General features: G+C 41.8%; 1 protein-coding gene across 1 annotated transcript in view; it reads left to right on the forward strand.

Annotated features, from left to right (window-relative positions):
• Positions 1–14,798, forward strand: part of LOC102498492 (uncharacterized) — a 50,481-nt gene extending 35,683 nt beyond the window's left edge. Inside the window, exons 7-8 of the mRNA XM_006152380.2 lie at positions 5,126–5,216; positions 14,478–14,798. Coding sequence (XP_006152442.1) covers positions 5,126–5,216; positions 14,478–14,594 — 208 coding nt within the window. The 3' untranslated portion in view covers positions 14,595–14,798. The remainder of the gene's footprint in view (positions 1–5,125; positions 5,217–14,477) is intronic.
• The last annotated feature ends 2,322 nt before the right edge of the window (positions 14,799–17,120 follow it).

The following is a 17,120-nucleotide window of genomic DNA, read 5'->3' on the forward strand; positions in this document are numbered from 1 at the left end:
TCTTTCCCTCTCTGGTCAAATTAAAATAAATAAAGTTAAATAAAATAATTTTTTAAAAATCAGTAGTAGGTTTCTGGAGTTTATTCAACAATTCAAATAGTAGGAAATCTAGCAAATCTATGATTGCTTTTTGGACTTACCCTCTATAATTGATGCTTTGTGGCTATTCAGGACATAAGATTCTCTAATTAAAAATTTCAATAGCCATAGTTGAGATACTGATTTCTGGCAATTAGGCTTGTTAGTTTCTTACTTTTTATAGTGTTATATTTGTAAATCTAGGTACAGGAAAACTTTTCCATATGCACGAAAAGGAGTTGCAGTAATACGTTTGAATTAGTATATCAGTAAGGTTTCCACTGCAGAGATAAAAATGCACATAATTATGGACATAAATAGTTAATACTGAGTGGCATCCTGAATAGCTACCCTCTTTATTTTGCCACTACTTGACCTTCCATACATCCTTCTCCTCTTAACCCACCTCTATACACACAGACACACACACTTCCCAGTTACTCCTGGGTTAGTGTCACCATGAAAGTCATAGCTGAAATAATTTTGAAAGAATCTTGTTCAGCAGAAAGTTAATCAGATAATCAGAGCTCACCAAGAATGGCTGATTATTTTTGGTCACAGGCTAAAGACTAGAAACACAACATAACCAAAACTGCTCTGATCACAGTGGCCTCTTTTAGCGTGATTTCCAACAGACAATCTGACTAGCTTTTTGCCTCTTAATGATGTTACCCAAAACACTGCATAATTGTTGGAGAATTAAATATTAGTGCATATATGGGTTGTCTTAAAAACTTTTCTTGGTACATTCATTCATGAACTTCACATCATTCACCAAATATGTGTTAGCACATTGTTTACTTATTTCCCCTAAATTAATCTAGTGCAATGAATTTGAAATATAGATGGGTTTTAGCCTCTTGTGGTTAATTACCTTCATTATGAATGACAGTATTTAGAAGCAAGTTTAGATGATACAGTAAAGCATTGTGGTATTGGAATTATTCTGACGAATCTGATTATGTATATTTTATTTTACAGAAAGTGAAAGCAAATGGACAACACAGCTTTTAACCCCTAGAGATTCATAATCTTTTATTTTTTTTTCCTTTTTTTGCCATAGGGGTTTTGTGCTTGCTGGGGAGAGAGAGAGAGAGAATGAGACATCTCCTCCGGGGAGATGGCCACACTGCAATCCCTTCTCCTTACTTCTTCTGGGATTCTGGGCACACATGCACTTGCCTAGCGTGATTGTTCTATCTGCCAGGTCAGGGATTTGAACCATGGTTAGCTATATGGCCATCCAGTTCCTTAGCCACACCACCACCTGCTGGCCAGAAAATTCATAACTTTAATCAGAATCTGGACAAGTAGAATGCTACTACTAGGACTAGCAGATGGTGAGGTGGTTAAGGTTCTGGACTCTTACCTACATGGCCAACTGTGGTTCATGTCCCAGACCTGGCAGTTTGCCTTCTCATTTCCCATCTCTTTCTCTGTCTCTCTTTAGTCAAAATAAAATAATAATAAATAAATAAATATTTAAAAGAAAGAATGATGCTACTTTAGCAGATACTTTGTAAGGAAAAAACAAAATACATCACAATAATAAAAAGTGTACACTCAGGAAAGACTTAGTCTTCAGAATACAGTAGACCTTTTTTAACAGGGTAATACCTTATCTCATACTCAAAGTTTTTTTGTTTTTTTGGGGAGTTTTTTGTAGGTTTTTGCCATAGGGTGTATGTGCTTGCCAGAGAAAAACAGAGACAGAGGGAAGTGAGAAATCAGCCTGTGGGAGCATGGCTATGCCATAGTCCCTTCTCCATTCTTTTCTGCCACAGTTGTTCTCCATTCTTTTCTCTGGATCTTAAGCATGCATGCACACACACCCAGCATGATTCTCAAGCCTCTAGGTCTGGGACTTGAACCGTGGTCAGCGACATGGGAGTCCAGCACTCGAGCCATCACGCCACCTGACCCTCATTGAGTAATTTTTAGTTTAAAAGTTAAATCTCTTTGGGGCCAGCAGGTAGTGTAGTGGTTAAGGTGCTGGATTCCCATGAGGCCAACTGTGGTTCAAGTCTCAGACCTGGTGGCTTGAAACTCACACTAGGAGCGTGTACGTGCGCCATGCCCAAGATCCTGAAAGGAGGCTGAAGGAGAAGGGATTGTAGCATGGTCATCTCCCTGGGCCCGGGGTGGGGATGGGGTGACTTCTCACTTTCTGTCTCTGTCTCTCTAGCAAGTGCATATGCCCTATAGCAAAAAACAAACAAACAAACAAACAAAAAAAACTCTCCCCACCAAAAAAAGTTACCTCTGTATACGTTTTCAGTTGGTGAGACACATACAACTACTGTAGTGACAGCTTACTGGAATCAGCAAGTGTTAGATTGAGCCATGCCCAACCATGCCAATATACTCTGCTTTTTCATTCTTCTTAAAGAAACTTATAAAATATGTCACTTTTAGTTACCACATTAAAACAACATGACAGCTCTTGCCCAAACACAATGACATTTACTGACTGCTACATGGTTTTATATTTAGCTTAAGGGACATCGTATTATTTTGCCTAATAAGCTCTAGAGCTAAGCCTAGTAGCCATTACTGTAACTAAAATAAATAGAAATGATACTATTGCCTACTGGACAACTGCAAGAGATGCATGTCCCTGCAGTGCTTGATCATAGCTCCCCCACAGTGTGGTGTGCTGTTAGAACTCATGCCCAGTATAAGAATCCAGTTTGTGTCTACACTAATAGTTAAAAAGAATAGATCAAACATACACTGTCCTCTGACACACACACACATATCCCTGGCATTTCCTTCATGCTCTCAGATTCGCTGATCATGGTAACTTCTCAAGTGCCATGTTATACCAAAAGTCTTTCCACTGAATATTACTGACAGCCAAGTTAAGTATCATTGCACTCTTGATGTTACTCTAAAAGATTAATCAACATATTTTACTCTTATTATCAGTCTTCATTAGGTTTCAGGCTTGTATGGGCTTTGTTTCTCCACGATTCTTCATCCTCACTCTCAACCTCACCTTGGTTCCAGTCTGTGGAACCAATTCTGACCTACTTCATAAAGAGTTTAAGGGGCTTTTACTGCTGATCCAGTTCTGAAACTGAGTTTTGCCCCTATTCACAATACCTTATTATAACCTAAATACTCATCTTATTAATCTCCTCAGTACTGTAAGGTCCTAACTTTGCCAGCATCCATTTAGGAACAGGAAGAGTTGTCAGCTTCTAATAGGTTGCTGCTGTCCTGGGAGCAAACATTTTGCCCATCTGGATTTCTTGGTATTGCCAATGCTGTATTCTCTGCTCATATCATCCTCCCTTAAGAAAAGATTTCAAGTATCTATTAAAATTTAACATAATCTTATTTTTTAATCTAGGTAACAGAACCATTGATAAGGGCATGCTTTAGATTCAACCAGTTTTTTAAAAATATTTTTATTTGGAGCACTTTTAGGTTGACAGCAAAATTGAGAAGAAGGTACAGAGATTTCCCATATCCCAACCCCTACACATGCAAATCCCCCCATTACCAATCTCTCCCAGCAAAAGAATACATTGGTTACAGTTGATGTACCTATATTTTTAAATATGATTATCATCCAAAATCCATAGTTTACATTAGGTTTCACTCTTTTATTTTAGTTATTTTATTTTAGTTGTATTTACTATTTATTATTGTTTTACAATTTGACCAGAGAGAGAGAGACAGAGAGAGGGAAAGTAAGAAGGAAACCACTAGGTCTGAGACTTGAACCATGGTTGACCATGTGGGAGTTCAGCGCCTTTGACCACCATGCCACCTGCCGGCCCCTAGGTTTCACTCTTGATGTACATTCAGCATATATATAAATACAAACATATAATAATATGTATCCACCATTAAAGTATCATATATCATATTTTCCCTGCCTTAAAAATTCTCCATGTTCTACCTATTTATCCCTCCCTCTCCCCTCACCGCTAGAAACCACTAATCTTTTACCATCTCAGCAGTTTTGCCTTTCCCAGCCTGTCATATATTTGGAATCTTACAATATATAACCTTTTCAATTTGGCTTCTTTCACCTATTAATTCGCATTTAAGGTTCTTCCATGTCTTTTCATGACTCGATAGCTCATTTCTTTGTAGTGAATAACATTCCATTGTGTGAATATACTAGTTTTTCTGTTTATCTACTTACTAAAATACATCTTGGTTGCTTCCAAGTTTTAGCAATTATGAATGAAGCTGTTGTAAACATCCATGTGTGGCTCTTGTGTAGAGATAAGTTTTCAGTAATTGAGTAAATACCAAGGCTACAGTTGCTGCATTAGAAGGTAAAAGTATGTTTAATTTCGTAAGAAATCACCAAACTATCTTCCAAAATGGCTGTACCTTTTGAGATTCTCACCAGCAATGAATGGAAATTCTAATAACTCTACATTCTTTTTTTTTTTGAGAGGGGTGTGTGTGCTTGCCTGATAGACAGAGAGATAAAAAGCGAGAAATCATACCCCAGGGGAAATGGCCATCCCTTCTCCATTCTCCACACATTCCCAGCATGATTTTGAAGCCACTGGGTCTGGGACTCGAATTGGTCAGCCACGTGGGAATCTAGTGACATAACAGCTATACTATTTGTTAGTCCCTAGTTCCTCTACATTCTTTTTTTTTTTTTTTTTTTTTTTTTTTGGTAGATTTTTTTCTATTAAGCACATGACTTGCCGGAGAGACAGAAAGTGAGAGATCACCACCAGACAGACAGAGAGAGACATACAGACAGAAAGCGAGAAATCACCCCCCAGGGGGGATGGTCACGCTGCAATCCCTTCTCCTCCATTCTCCTCTCGTGATCTTGGGCACACACGCACACGCGCCCGGCATGAGTTTTAAGCCACTGGGTCCAGGACGTGAACTGCGGTTGACTATGTGGGAGTCCAGCGACATAGCCATTACGCTAACTGCTGGTTCCCAGTTCCTCTACATTCTTGCCAGCATTTATTGTTGTCAGCATTTCAGAGTTTGGCCATTCTAACAGATGTGTAAGTCTCATTGTTGCTTTAACATATCAGTTTTTAATGTGTTGTAGAGCCTGGGAATATATCAGCTGTAATGTAAGGAAGCAAGGATCATTATTAGTGACAGTACCAAGTCTTGAAGATTCTCTCTCAGGTCTCCAGGTATGTATGCCTCTTTTCCAGCATTTAAAACTTTTCTTCATGGGGCCAACAGGTGGCTTGGAGGTTAAGGTGCTGGATCCCATGTGACTGACTTAGTGGTTTGACCTTGACCCAGTAGCTTGAAAAACACACCAGATATGTGTACAGGCATGCCCAAAATCCTAAGAGGAGAATGAAGGAGAAGGAGCTGCAGTGTGACCATCCTCCCATGGGGTGATTTCTCACTTTCCCTCTCTATCTCTGTCTCTCTCTGGCAAGCTCATGGGCCCTACAACAAAGATCTTACCAAAAACAAACTTTTTCCCTCCTTTTTTTCTGATAACATTGCTGTATTCTATAAATGTTTTCTCTGAAAATAGTGAGTTGATAGAAGAGCAAGACCATATGTCTTAAGCAGTTTGTGATTTAGTCACTGGCTGCAAGAGTTCTAAATTGATCATTCTTATGTTGATATAGATTCCCTTGCTTCTCCATCCAGGCTTTCTTTTTTCTTTAAATAATGTATCCCCAGGTCACAATCTTCCTACTTCAGCCTCCCAGGAAGGTCTATAGACATGTGCCACCATGCGTAGCTCTTTTTTTTTTTTTCTTTTTTTGGAGAGGTTTTTGCTATAGGGCGCATGCGCTCACCAGACAGACAGAGAGATAGAAAGCAAGAAATCACCCCCTAGGGGGGATGGCCACGCTGCAATCCCTTCTCCTCTATTCTCTCGGGATCTTGGGCACGCATGCACACGCGCCCGGCGTGAGTTTAAGCCACCGGCGTCCAGGACGCGAACAGCGGTCGACTACGTGGGAGTCCAGCGACATAGCCATTTTGCTAACTGCTGATCCCATGCCTAGCTCTTTTAGGCAGAGTCTTGCTGTATTACCTGGCCAGCCTCAAGCTCACAGTCCTTTGACCTCAATCTCTAAAATTGCTGAGTTTATAAGCACATGCCACTATGCCTAGAGTTTAGGTTGGCTCAGGAGTCAAATCCAGGCTTCTCATGTTGTCCTAGCCTATAGGGCCCATTGTCTTAGCAGTGCAAGCCACTATAACTAGGCCATCACCCAATTTTCTTAATTTTGTAGGGTTATAGTTTTAGGTTAATGAACACTTTTGAATATTTGTCTTGGAACAACTACATCCTAACTTTGTTCCTTAGAACAAAAAGAACAGAGGCATCTAGAATCAGTCAAATAGACTGGATGTCCACACTGTAGTTTGGCCTCTAGGTCAGTTTGGAATCTTGCATAGATCTCTTTTTTGTTTCTCAGATTTCCCATTAAAAAACAAGACCAATATTTAACAATAAAATTCAACCCAATAAGTTGATCTTTTTTTTTTGGGGGGGGGAGAGATTTTCACTGTAGGGCGCGTGCGGACAGACAGAGAGAGACATAGAGACAGAAAACGAGAAATCACCCCCCAGGGGGGATGGTCACGCCGCAATCCCGTCTCCTCCATTCTCCTCTCGGGATCTTGGGCACGCACGCACACGCGCCCGGCGTGAGTTTTAAGCCACCAGGACACGAACTGCGGTCGACTACGTGGGAGTCCAGCGACATAGCCATTACGCTAACTGCTGGTTCCCCCAATAAGTTGATCTTTATGTGAAAATTAACTAGTATTTGTAAAACTCTTTGAGATCTCCAGATGAAAGGTACTGCTGGATTTCTTAATTAGAGTATTTCCTCTAGTTGTGCTTTCCTTGCATACACTGCTAAATTTAACTACCTATTTGATCCTTTAAAAAACTGGGACCAGTAGATGGTGTAATGGCTATGTCGCTGGACTCCCATGCAGTTGACCACAGTTTGAGTCCCAGACCCAGTGGCTTAAACTCACGTCGGATGAGTGTGCAAACATGCCCAAGATCCCAGGAGGAAATGGAGGAGAAGGGATTGCATCATGGCTATCCTCCCTGGGGGGTAATTTCTTGTTTTCTGTCTAGCTCTCTCTTTCTGGCAAGCGCATATGCCCTATAGCAAAAGCCTCTCCCAAATAAATAAATAAACAAACAAACAATCATAGGGCCTGCAGTTGGCGTGGTGATTAAAGCACTCGACTCCCACATGGCTGACCATGGTCAAGTCCCAAACCCAGCGGTTTGAAAATCATGAGGGCACATGTGTGTCCATGTATCCATAATGCCGAGAAAAGAATGAAGGAGAAAGGACTGTGGCAAAGCCATTCCCGCAGGGGGTGATTTCTCAGTTTTCCTTGGTCTCCAGCAAGAGCATGTACACCATGGCAAAAACCTAAAAAAATAAAATAAATATACAATCACTAATATGATCTTTAATTTTTTTTTTTTTTGGAGAGGTTTTTGCTATCGGATGTATGCGCTCACCAGAAAGACAGAGACAGAGAGACAGAAAGCGAGAAATCACTCCCCCCAGGGGGATGGCCACACCGCAGTCCCTTCTCTATTCTTGTCTCAGGATCTTAGGCACGCACATGCGCCCAGTGTGAGTTTAAGCCACCGGGTCCAGGTCTCAAACTGCGGTCGACTACATGGGAGTCCAGCGAAGTAGTCATTATGCCATCTGCTGGTCCCTCTTTAATTTTTTTAAATCAATGATCTGCTTCACAAAAGTCAGGGAGATAATACAGAGGTATATAAAGAAAAGGTATTGGGCTAGCTCCATGTGGCAGAAGTTAAGTGCTTTGCATCAGAGCAGGTTCCACATGGCCAGCTGGGATTTGCACTCTGGCCTGGCTTGAATAGTCATGCGGGGTACAAATGTCTATGTGCTGCGAATCCTGACAGGATAGAGAAATGGAGATAGGGCACGTGTGCTCACCAGACAGACAGAGAGAGACATACAGACAGAAAGCGAGAAATCACCCCCCAGGGGGGATGGTCACGCTGCAATCCCTTCTCCTCCATTCTCCTCTCGTGATCTTGGGCACACACGCACACGCGCCCGGCATGAGTTTTAAGCCACTGGGTCCAGGACGTGAACTGCGGTTGACTATGTGGGAGTCCAGCGACATAGCCATTACGCTAACTGCTGGTTCCCAGTTCCTCTACATTCTTGCCAGCATTTATTGTTGTCAGCATTTCAGAGTTTGGCCATTCTAACAGATGTGTAAGTCTCATTGTTGCTTTAACATATCAGTTTTTAATGTGTTGTAGAGCCTGGGAATATATCAGCTGTAATGTAAGGAAGCAAGGATCATTATTAGTGACAGTACCAAGTCTTGAAGATTCTCTCTCAGGTCTCCAGGTATGTATGCCTCTTTTCCAGCATTTAAAACTTTTCTTCATGGGGCCAACAGGTGGCTTGGAGGTTAAGGTGCTGGATCCCATGTGACTGACTTAGTGGTTTGACCTTGACCCAGTAGCTTGAAAAACACACCAGATATGTGTACAGGCATGCCCAAAATCCTAAGAGGAGAATGAAGGAGAAGGAGCTGCAGTGTGACCATCCTCCCATGGGGTGATTTCTCACTTTCCCTCTCTATCTCTGTCTCTCTCTGGCAAGCTCATGGGCCCTACAACAAAGATCTTACCAAAAACAAACTTTTTCCCTCCTTTTTTTCTGATAACATTGCTGTATTCTATAAATGTTTTCTCTGAAAATAGTGAGTTGATAGAAGAGCAAGACCATATGTCTTAAGCAGTTTGTGATTTAGTCACTGGCTGCAAGAGTTCTAAATTGATCATTCTTATGTTGATATAGATTCCCTTGCTTCTCCATCCAGGCTTTCTTTTTTCTTTAAATAATGTATCCCCAGGTCACAATCTTCCTACTTCAGCCTCCCAGGAAGGTCTATAGACATGTGCCACCATGCGTAGCTCTTTTTTTTTTTTTCTTTTTTTGGAGAGGTTTTTGCTATAGGGCGCATGCGCTCACCAGACAGACAGAGAGATAGAAAGCAAGAAATCACCCCCTAGGGGGGATGGCCACGCTGCAATCCCTTCTCCTCTATTCTCTCGGGATCTTGGGCACGCATGCACACGCGCCCGGCGTGAGTTTAAGCCACCGGCGTCCAGGACGCGAACAGCGGTCGACTACGTGGGAGTCCAGCGACATAGCCATTTTGCTAACTGCTGATCCCATGCCTAGCTCTTTTAGGCAGAGTCTTGCTGTATTACCTGGCCAGCCTCAAGCTCACAGTCCTTTGACCTCAATCTCTAAAATTGCTGAGTTTATAAGCACATGCCACTATGCCTAGAGTTTAGGTTGGCTCAGGAGTCAAATCCAGGCTTCTCATGTTGTCCTAGCCTATAGGGCCCATTGTCTTAGCAGTGCAAGCCACTATAACTAGGCCATCACCCAATTTTCTTAATTTTGTAGGGTTATAGTTTTAGGTTAATGAACACTTTTGAATATTTGTCTTGGAACAACTACATCCTAACTTTGTTCCTTAGAACAAAAAGAACAGAGGCATCTAGAATCAGTCAAATAGACTGGATGTCCACACTGTAGTTTGGCCTCTAGGTCAGTTTGGAATCTTGCATAGATCTCTTTTTTGTTTCTCAGATTTCCCATTAAAAAACAAGACCAATATTTAACAATAAAATTCAACCCAATAAGTTGATCTTTTTTTTTGGGGGGGGGGAGAGATTTTTACGCGCGTGCGCTCGCCAGACAGACAGAGAGAGACATAGAGACAGAAAACGAGAAATCACCCCCCAGGGGGGATGGTCACGCCGCAATCCCGTCTCCTCCATTCTCCTCTCGGGATCTTGGGCACGCACGCACACGCGCCCGGCGTGAGTTTTAAGCCACCAGGACACGAACTGCGGTCGACTACGTGGGAGTCCAGCGACATAGCCATTACGCTAACTGCTGGTTCCCCCAATAAGTTGATCTTTATGTGAAAATTAACTAGTATTTGTAAAACTCTTTGAGATCTCCAGATGAAAGGTACTGCTGGATTTCTTAATTAGAGTATTTCCTCTAGTTGTGCTTTCCTTGCATACACTGCTAAATTTAACTACCTATTTGATCCTTTAAAAAACTGGGACCAGTAGATGGTGTAATGGCTATGTCGCTGGACTCCCATGCAGTTGACCACAGTTTGAGTCCCAGACCCAGTGGCTTAAACTCACGTCGGATGAGTGTGCAAACATGCCCAAGATCCCAAGAGGAAATGGAGGAGAAGGGATTGCATCATGGCTATCCTCCCTGGGGGGTAATTTCTTGTTTTCTGTCTAGCTCTCTCTTTCTGGCAAGCGCATATGCCCTATAGCAAAAGCCTCTCCCAAATAAATAAATAAACAAACAAACAATCATAGGGCCTGCAGTTGGCGTGGTGATTAAAGCACTCGACTCCCACATGGCTGACCATGGTCAAGTCCCAAACCCAGCGGTTTGAAAATCATGAGGGCACATGTGTGTCCATGTATCCATAATGCCGAGAAAAGAATGAAGGAGAAAGGACTGTGGCAAAGCCATTCCCGCAGGGGGTGATTTCTCAGTTTTCCTTGGTCTCCAGCAAGAGCATGTACACCATGGCAAAAACCTAAAAAAATAAAATAAATATACAATCACTAATATGATCTTTAATTTTTTTTTTTTTTGGAGAGGTTTTTGCTATCGGATGTATGCGCTCACCAGAAAGACAGAGACAGAGAGACAGAAAGCGAGAAATCACTCCCCCCAGGGGGATGGCCACACCGCAGTCCCTTCTCTATTCTTGTCTCAGGATCTTAGGCACGCACATGCGCCCAGTGTGAGTTTAAGCCACCGGGTCCAGGTCTCAAACTGCGGTCGACTACATGGGAGTCCAGCGAAGTAGTCATTATGCCATCTGCTGGTCCCTCTTTAATTTTTTTAAATCAATGATCTGCTTCACAAAAGTCAGGGAGATAATACAGAGGTATATAAAGAAAAGGTATTGGGCTAGCTCCATGTGGCAGAAGTTAAGTGCTTTGCATCAGAGCAGGTTCCACATGGCCAGCTGGGATTTGCACTCTGGCCTGGCTTGAATAGTCATGCGGGGTACAAATGTCTATGTGCTGCGAATCCTGACAGGATAGAGAAATGGAGGAAAAGGACTGCAGCCCAATCATGCTCCATTGGGAGGTACTTTCTCTTTCTCTGTCTCTTTTTTTCACTCTCATAAGTGCATTCACCCTCTGGCATAAAATTTTAAATAAAAAAAAAGCGGGGAGAGAGAGAGAGAGAGAAAGAAAGAAAGAAAGAAAGAAAGGAAGGAAGGAAGGAAGAAAAAAAGAAAAGAAAAGAAAAGAAAAGAAAAGAAAAGAAAAGAAAAGAAAAGAAAAGAAAAGAAAAGAAAAGAAAAGAAAAGAAAAGAAAAGAAAAGAAAAGAAAAGAAAAGAAAAGAAAAGAAAAGAAAAGAAAAGAAAAGAAAAGAAAAGAAAAGAAAAGAAAAGAAAGAAAGAAAAGAGTTAGTTTCCTCCTTTATTCCCTCCCCTTGAGGTTTTACCCTATGAGTGATGTGATCTTACCCTACTTTTCCCTTCTAATAAAAACATAACTTTAGGGTCCACTCTTGGCCTGGTAGTTAAGGGAACCAGATCCCACATGGCCAACCATGAGATTTGAGTCATGACCCTGGTGGCTTGAAAAACACACTAGGGATGTGTGTGTGTGCTTTCCAAAATCTAGACAGGATAGAGAAATGGAGAAGGAATTGTCTCTCTGGTGAGCATATGTACCCTTTGGCAAAGTAAAAAAAAAACGTACATTTAAAAATATATGACCACTGAGACCAGCAGTTGGTGTAACGGCTATGTCGCTGGACTACCATGTAGTTGACCGTGGTTTGAGTCCTGGACCTGGTGGCTTAAACTCACACCAGGCGCGTGTGCGTGCATGCCCAAGATCCCAAGAGGAGAATGGAGGAGGGATTGTGGCATGGCCATCCCCCCAGGGGGATGATTTCTCACTTTCTGTCTCTCTGTCTCTTTCTGGCGAGCGTACACACCCTATAGCAAAAAGCTCTCTCAAAAAAAAAAAAATATATATATATATATATGACCTCTAATTTATAATTCCTATACGTGTTGAAATAATTTAGTGCTTTTCACTTACCAAAATAATAGCTTTCATACTAACTGCATAAATATGATCAGATAACCATTAGAAATTGATATTTATGAAAGAGTCCTCATACATAAACTGTTTTCTTTTTTGGTTTTGCCATAGGGCATTTGTGCTTGCTGGAGAGAGAAAGAGAAAAAGTGAGAAATCACTCAATAGTGGGGGGTGGGGGAGTGCATGCCACAATCCCTTCTCTTCCATCCCCCCCCCCTGCCCCCAGAATTTTGGGCACGTAGCATACATGCTTGGTGTGATTTTCAAGCCTCCAGGTCCAGGATTCCAACTGTAGCTGACCATGTGGGAGTCTAGGACCTTAACTACTATGTCATCTGCTAGACCCCATCCATAAACTCTTGATACCTTTACTGCTTTCCTATTTAAGAAAATTTCTTTAAATGCTTATATGTAATGGTGGCCCTAGATTTTTGTTGTTGTTGTTGTTGTTTTTAGAGAGGTTTATACTGTAGGGTGCATGCGCTCACCAGACAGACAGAGACAGAGAGACAGAAAGTGAGAAATCACCCCCTGGGGGAATGGCCACGCCACAATCCCTTCTCCTCCATTCTCCTCTTGGGATCTAGGAGCATGCATGCACACGCGCCCCGGTGTGAGTTTAAGCCACCAGGTCTGAGACTCGAACCACGGTCAACTACGTGGGAGTCCAGTGACATAGCCATTACCCTAACTGCTAGTCCCAGCCCTAGATTTTATGATGTGAGAATCAAGTTTATAATGTGAGGGGATGGGGTTGATGAAGGTTATGGAAAAAGATTAGCCTTCTTAGTGTCGCGCAACTGACGACTCCAGAGACGGTCTTCTCTTCAGCACTTTATTTCCCCAGGCTATGTTACAGAAGTTCTTCCCCCTTTCCCTTTCCCCGGGGCCTTATAAAGGGCCCCTAGCCAATCAGATCATTGTCCACATGCACGGAAGCCAGTCCTCGAAAGAGGATTGGTTGCATGCGGTGTTCCCGTGCTCTCCACGCTCCCCACTGCCCTACTTCCTTAAAGTTGTTTACTGCTTTGAGCGCTCAGCGGGCTTCCGTTGAGCGCCATTTTGAAATAGGCGCTGAGGGCGATGGGCGGGGGCGCTCCACATCTTAGCACCATCATTGCGGATATATGAAATGTTTGTGGGGTTTTTTATGTGTATTCTCATTGTTTTAATATTTTATTCTTTAAGTCTAATGATAATTTTAAAAAAGGTGTTTTTTATAGGGTGCATGCACTGAACAGAGACAGAGAGGGAAAGTGAGAAATCACTTCCCAGGAAGGATGGCCACACTGCAATTCCTTCTCCTCCATTCTCCTGCAATATTTGGACGCACATGCCCATGCACCTGGCATGACTTTCAAGCCTCCAGGTCCAGGGCTTGAACCACAGTTGGCCATGTAGGAATCCAGCACCTTAAACACTACAACACCTTCTGGCCTAAACCTAATGATAATTATTAAACTATTTATATTAAAATAATTATTGTGGGAACCAGCAGTTAGCGTAATGGCTATGTTGCTAGACTCCCATGTAGTCGACCGTGATTCGCGTCCTGGACCCAGTGGCTTAAAACTCACACCGGGCGCATGTGCATGCGTGCCCAAGATCCCAAGAGGAGAATGGAGGGGAAGGGATTGTGGCATGACCATCCCCCCTGGGGGGTGAGTTCTCACTTTCTGTCTCTATGTCTCTCTCTGTCTGTCTGGCGAACGCATGCGCCCTATAGTGAAAATCTCTCCAAAAAAAAAAAATTATTGTATATTTTCTTTATTTTTTAAAGTTCCCAAATCTACAGGTCTATCATTAGTATAACAAAGAATTTTTTATTGGCACATTGCAAACTTACTCCTGCTCATTATAATAAAATCTGTTGTGTTTGATTACTAATTAGTGATTTCTTGAAATTCTAAAAAATATAATAATTTTATGGGACTAGCAGTTGGTATAATGGCTATGTGGCTGGACTCCCAAGTAGTCGACTGCGGTTCCAGTCCCGGACCCAGTGGCTTAAACTCACTCTGGGCGCGTGTGTGTGCGTGCCCAAGATCCCGAGAGGAGAATGGAGGAGAAGGGATTGCGGCATGGCCATCCCCCTGGGGGGTGATTTCTTGCTTTCTTTCTCTCTCTCGCTCTCTGTCTTTTTGGCAAGCACACTCACCCTATAGCAAAAACCTCTCAAATAAATAAATAAATAAATAAAAGGGATATGTATGTATATATAATCATTTTTTGTGATATTTGTTTATATCTTTTTTATTCTAGACTGATATACAGTTATCCCCCTGGGTTGAAGAGATACCACTAAACTATAATGTATACCCACAAAAGGATATTGACAGAGAAGCTCTTGAACAAATTCATTTATATAAGATTCTCTAATACTGAAGTAGTCCATCAGTATGATGTTTTGCCAAGTATAAAAAAGAAAAAGAAAAAATAACCTCAATATCCTAATACATATTGTTCTATATATTCCCTTCCACTCTTTGTACATATGATTGCATATTTGTAAGTAGTTGTATGTGTATTTATGGTTTTGTTCTGCTCTGTGTGATAAATATGATTAAAATATCTGAAAATGTTTGTCTTTTTAAAAATTCTGTTAAAAATTTAAATATGTGTCTTTTTTTTTTTTTTTTTGATGGGGGCTAACACTTTATTTGCCATCTCCGAAGACCCAGGGCTCCACCCATGTTCTCGCCCTTTGTGCTCAGATCTTGACGAGCTCCAGCTGCACGTCCCTACCCACCCCTATGAGGTGCACGTGCACCAGCAGGATTCAGTAGTGGAACACAGTAGGGCGATTTCCCCACGGTTAGCCTTAAAGCCTTCATTGGTGGCAACAAAGAGCACCTTGAAGGTTCACCTGCTCTTGAAGCGAATGCCTGGGCAGTGGATGCCTGGGCAGTAGTCCTCCTCACCCCAGCTGCCTTGCTGCTTGCTGTCCCCTCAGTGCAAGTTTTTAAGCTTTTTAAATTATCTTCCTATTTTTCATTTATTCAAAAAAAGATTTTTCCCACAGGGTGTGTGTGCTCTCACCAGAGAGAGACAGGGAGACAAAGAGAAGGAGGAGAAAAGAAAGTACCTCCCCTCATAGGGAATGGTTACGCTATAATCAATCCCTTCTCCTCCACCTCTCCCTCTTTTTGGGATTTTAGGCACACAGGCACATGTGCCCAGCATGTTTCTTTTTCTTTAAGAGAGTTTTGCTATAGGGGGTGTACGCTCACCAGAGAGACAGACAGAGACAGAGAAACAGAATGTGAGAAATCACCTGCCAGTGGGGTGGCTACACCATAATCCCTTCTCTTCCATTCTCCTCTTGGGATTTTGGGCACGCACACACTCGCACCCTACCTGAGTTCTAAGTCACCAGGTCCAGGACTTGAACTGCAGTTGACGACACAGGAGTCTAGTGATATAACAATCAGTCATCTGCTGATCCCCATGCCTAACACATTTCTCGAGTAATGGGTCTGGCACTTGAACTGTGAGATCAGCCATTTGGGAACTGGTTGCCTTAACCATTAGGCCACAGAACCAGCCTTACTCAGTAAATATTACTTTTTTTTTTTTTTTACTACACATTGATAACTGTTCAGGGTAGGAATACAGCAGTTAACAGAACTGACAGGCTCATAGTCTTCATGAAGTGTACATTCCACTTGGCAGAAGGGTGAAGAGTGCTAGCCATGTCAAATAAATTAGCAACTGAAAATTTGTTTGACATTTATTTTTCAATAACACATGGCCTATTATCAAGGGATTAACTATATGAAACTATACTGCTGCATGTCTTCTAATATAGATTTATAAGGTGACGCTCTACTTATGTTCCCCTTTCTAAGCCTTACTTAGGTTACACAACACAAAAATGATACCCATAGATAATATTAACATCTTAAATAACATTTTCAAAATTTCTCAGTGACAGATTTCACTGCACTAAAATAGAGACCTGTACACTTTAGTACCAGACACATTAAAACAGGAAATTCTCACCATGCATATAGTCCACTCAGTTAATGCCACTTGGTTTTCTCTTTTTTCAATAAAAAGTATACAGTTTAAATACAGAAAGAAATTGTTTTTGAGAATCTGATCTTTATGTCCAAGAATATTTAATGAAAGGAATGGAATTAATTATCACCTTGGCAGGGAAGAGATTCAGGAAGAAGGACCCATAATGTCCACCTGTATTTTTATATATATATTTTTTTGCCATAGAGAGAGACAGAGATGGAGAACAAGTGATTTTGATGTGACCATGCCCCACTGGGGGTTGCTTCTCCCTTTCCCTCTGTCTCTGTCTTTTTCTGGAGAGCACTTGTGCCTCTGGCAAACTAAACAAACAAAAAATTATATCCTACTTTAAATCTCATCATTATAATTTTTAATTATTCTTGCCTTTTCTTTCTGGGAATCTATTAATTGTACCTCTGTTCACGCACACGTGCCTGGCGTAAGTCTCAGGCCACCAGGTCCAGAACTCGAACCACAGTCCACCACGTGGGAGTCCAATGCCCCAACCGTTATGCTACCTGCCGGTCCCCTAGCTTTTTTTTATTTACTGGATGACTGATTTTTCTGGCAACTGTATAGCGAGAAAAGTGTTTTCTTTCCCTCTAGCCCAAAGGTTTGGAGGTCTCAAGCTTGTGAATGAGTGAGTGCTCTCTGGAAAAGTGCAGTTCCAGAGAATCAAGACCAAGGACAATAGTATAATCACCTCAGGCAGTGATAAAGCTGGGATTCCTACTACTGGAAAATAAAAGATTACTCTTACTATTAAAATACCCTCCAATAGAGGGAATTATTAAAAAGATAAGACATCCTGCCAACGTACGGGAGAATTGAGTAGCGAGAGTCACATATGCACACAACATAGGGCTATGTTATTGTCCATAA

This window comes from Tupaia chinensis, unplaced genomic scaffold (genome assembly GCF_000334495.1).
Source record: "Tupaia chinensis unplaced genomic scaffold, TupChi_1.0 Scaffold000350_1, whole genome shotgun sequence".
In the NCBI taxonomy this organism is placed as follows: Eukaryota; Metazoa; Chordata; class Mammalia; order Scandentia; family Tupaiidae; genus Tupaia; species Tupaia belangeri.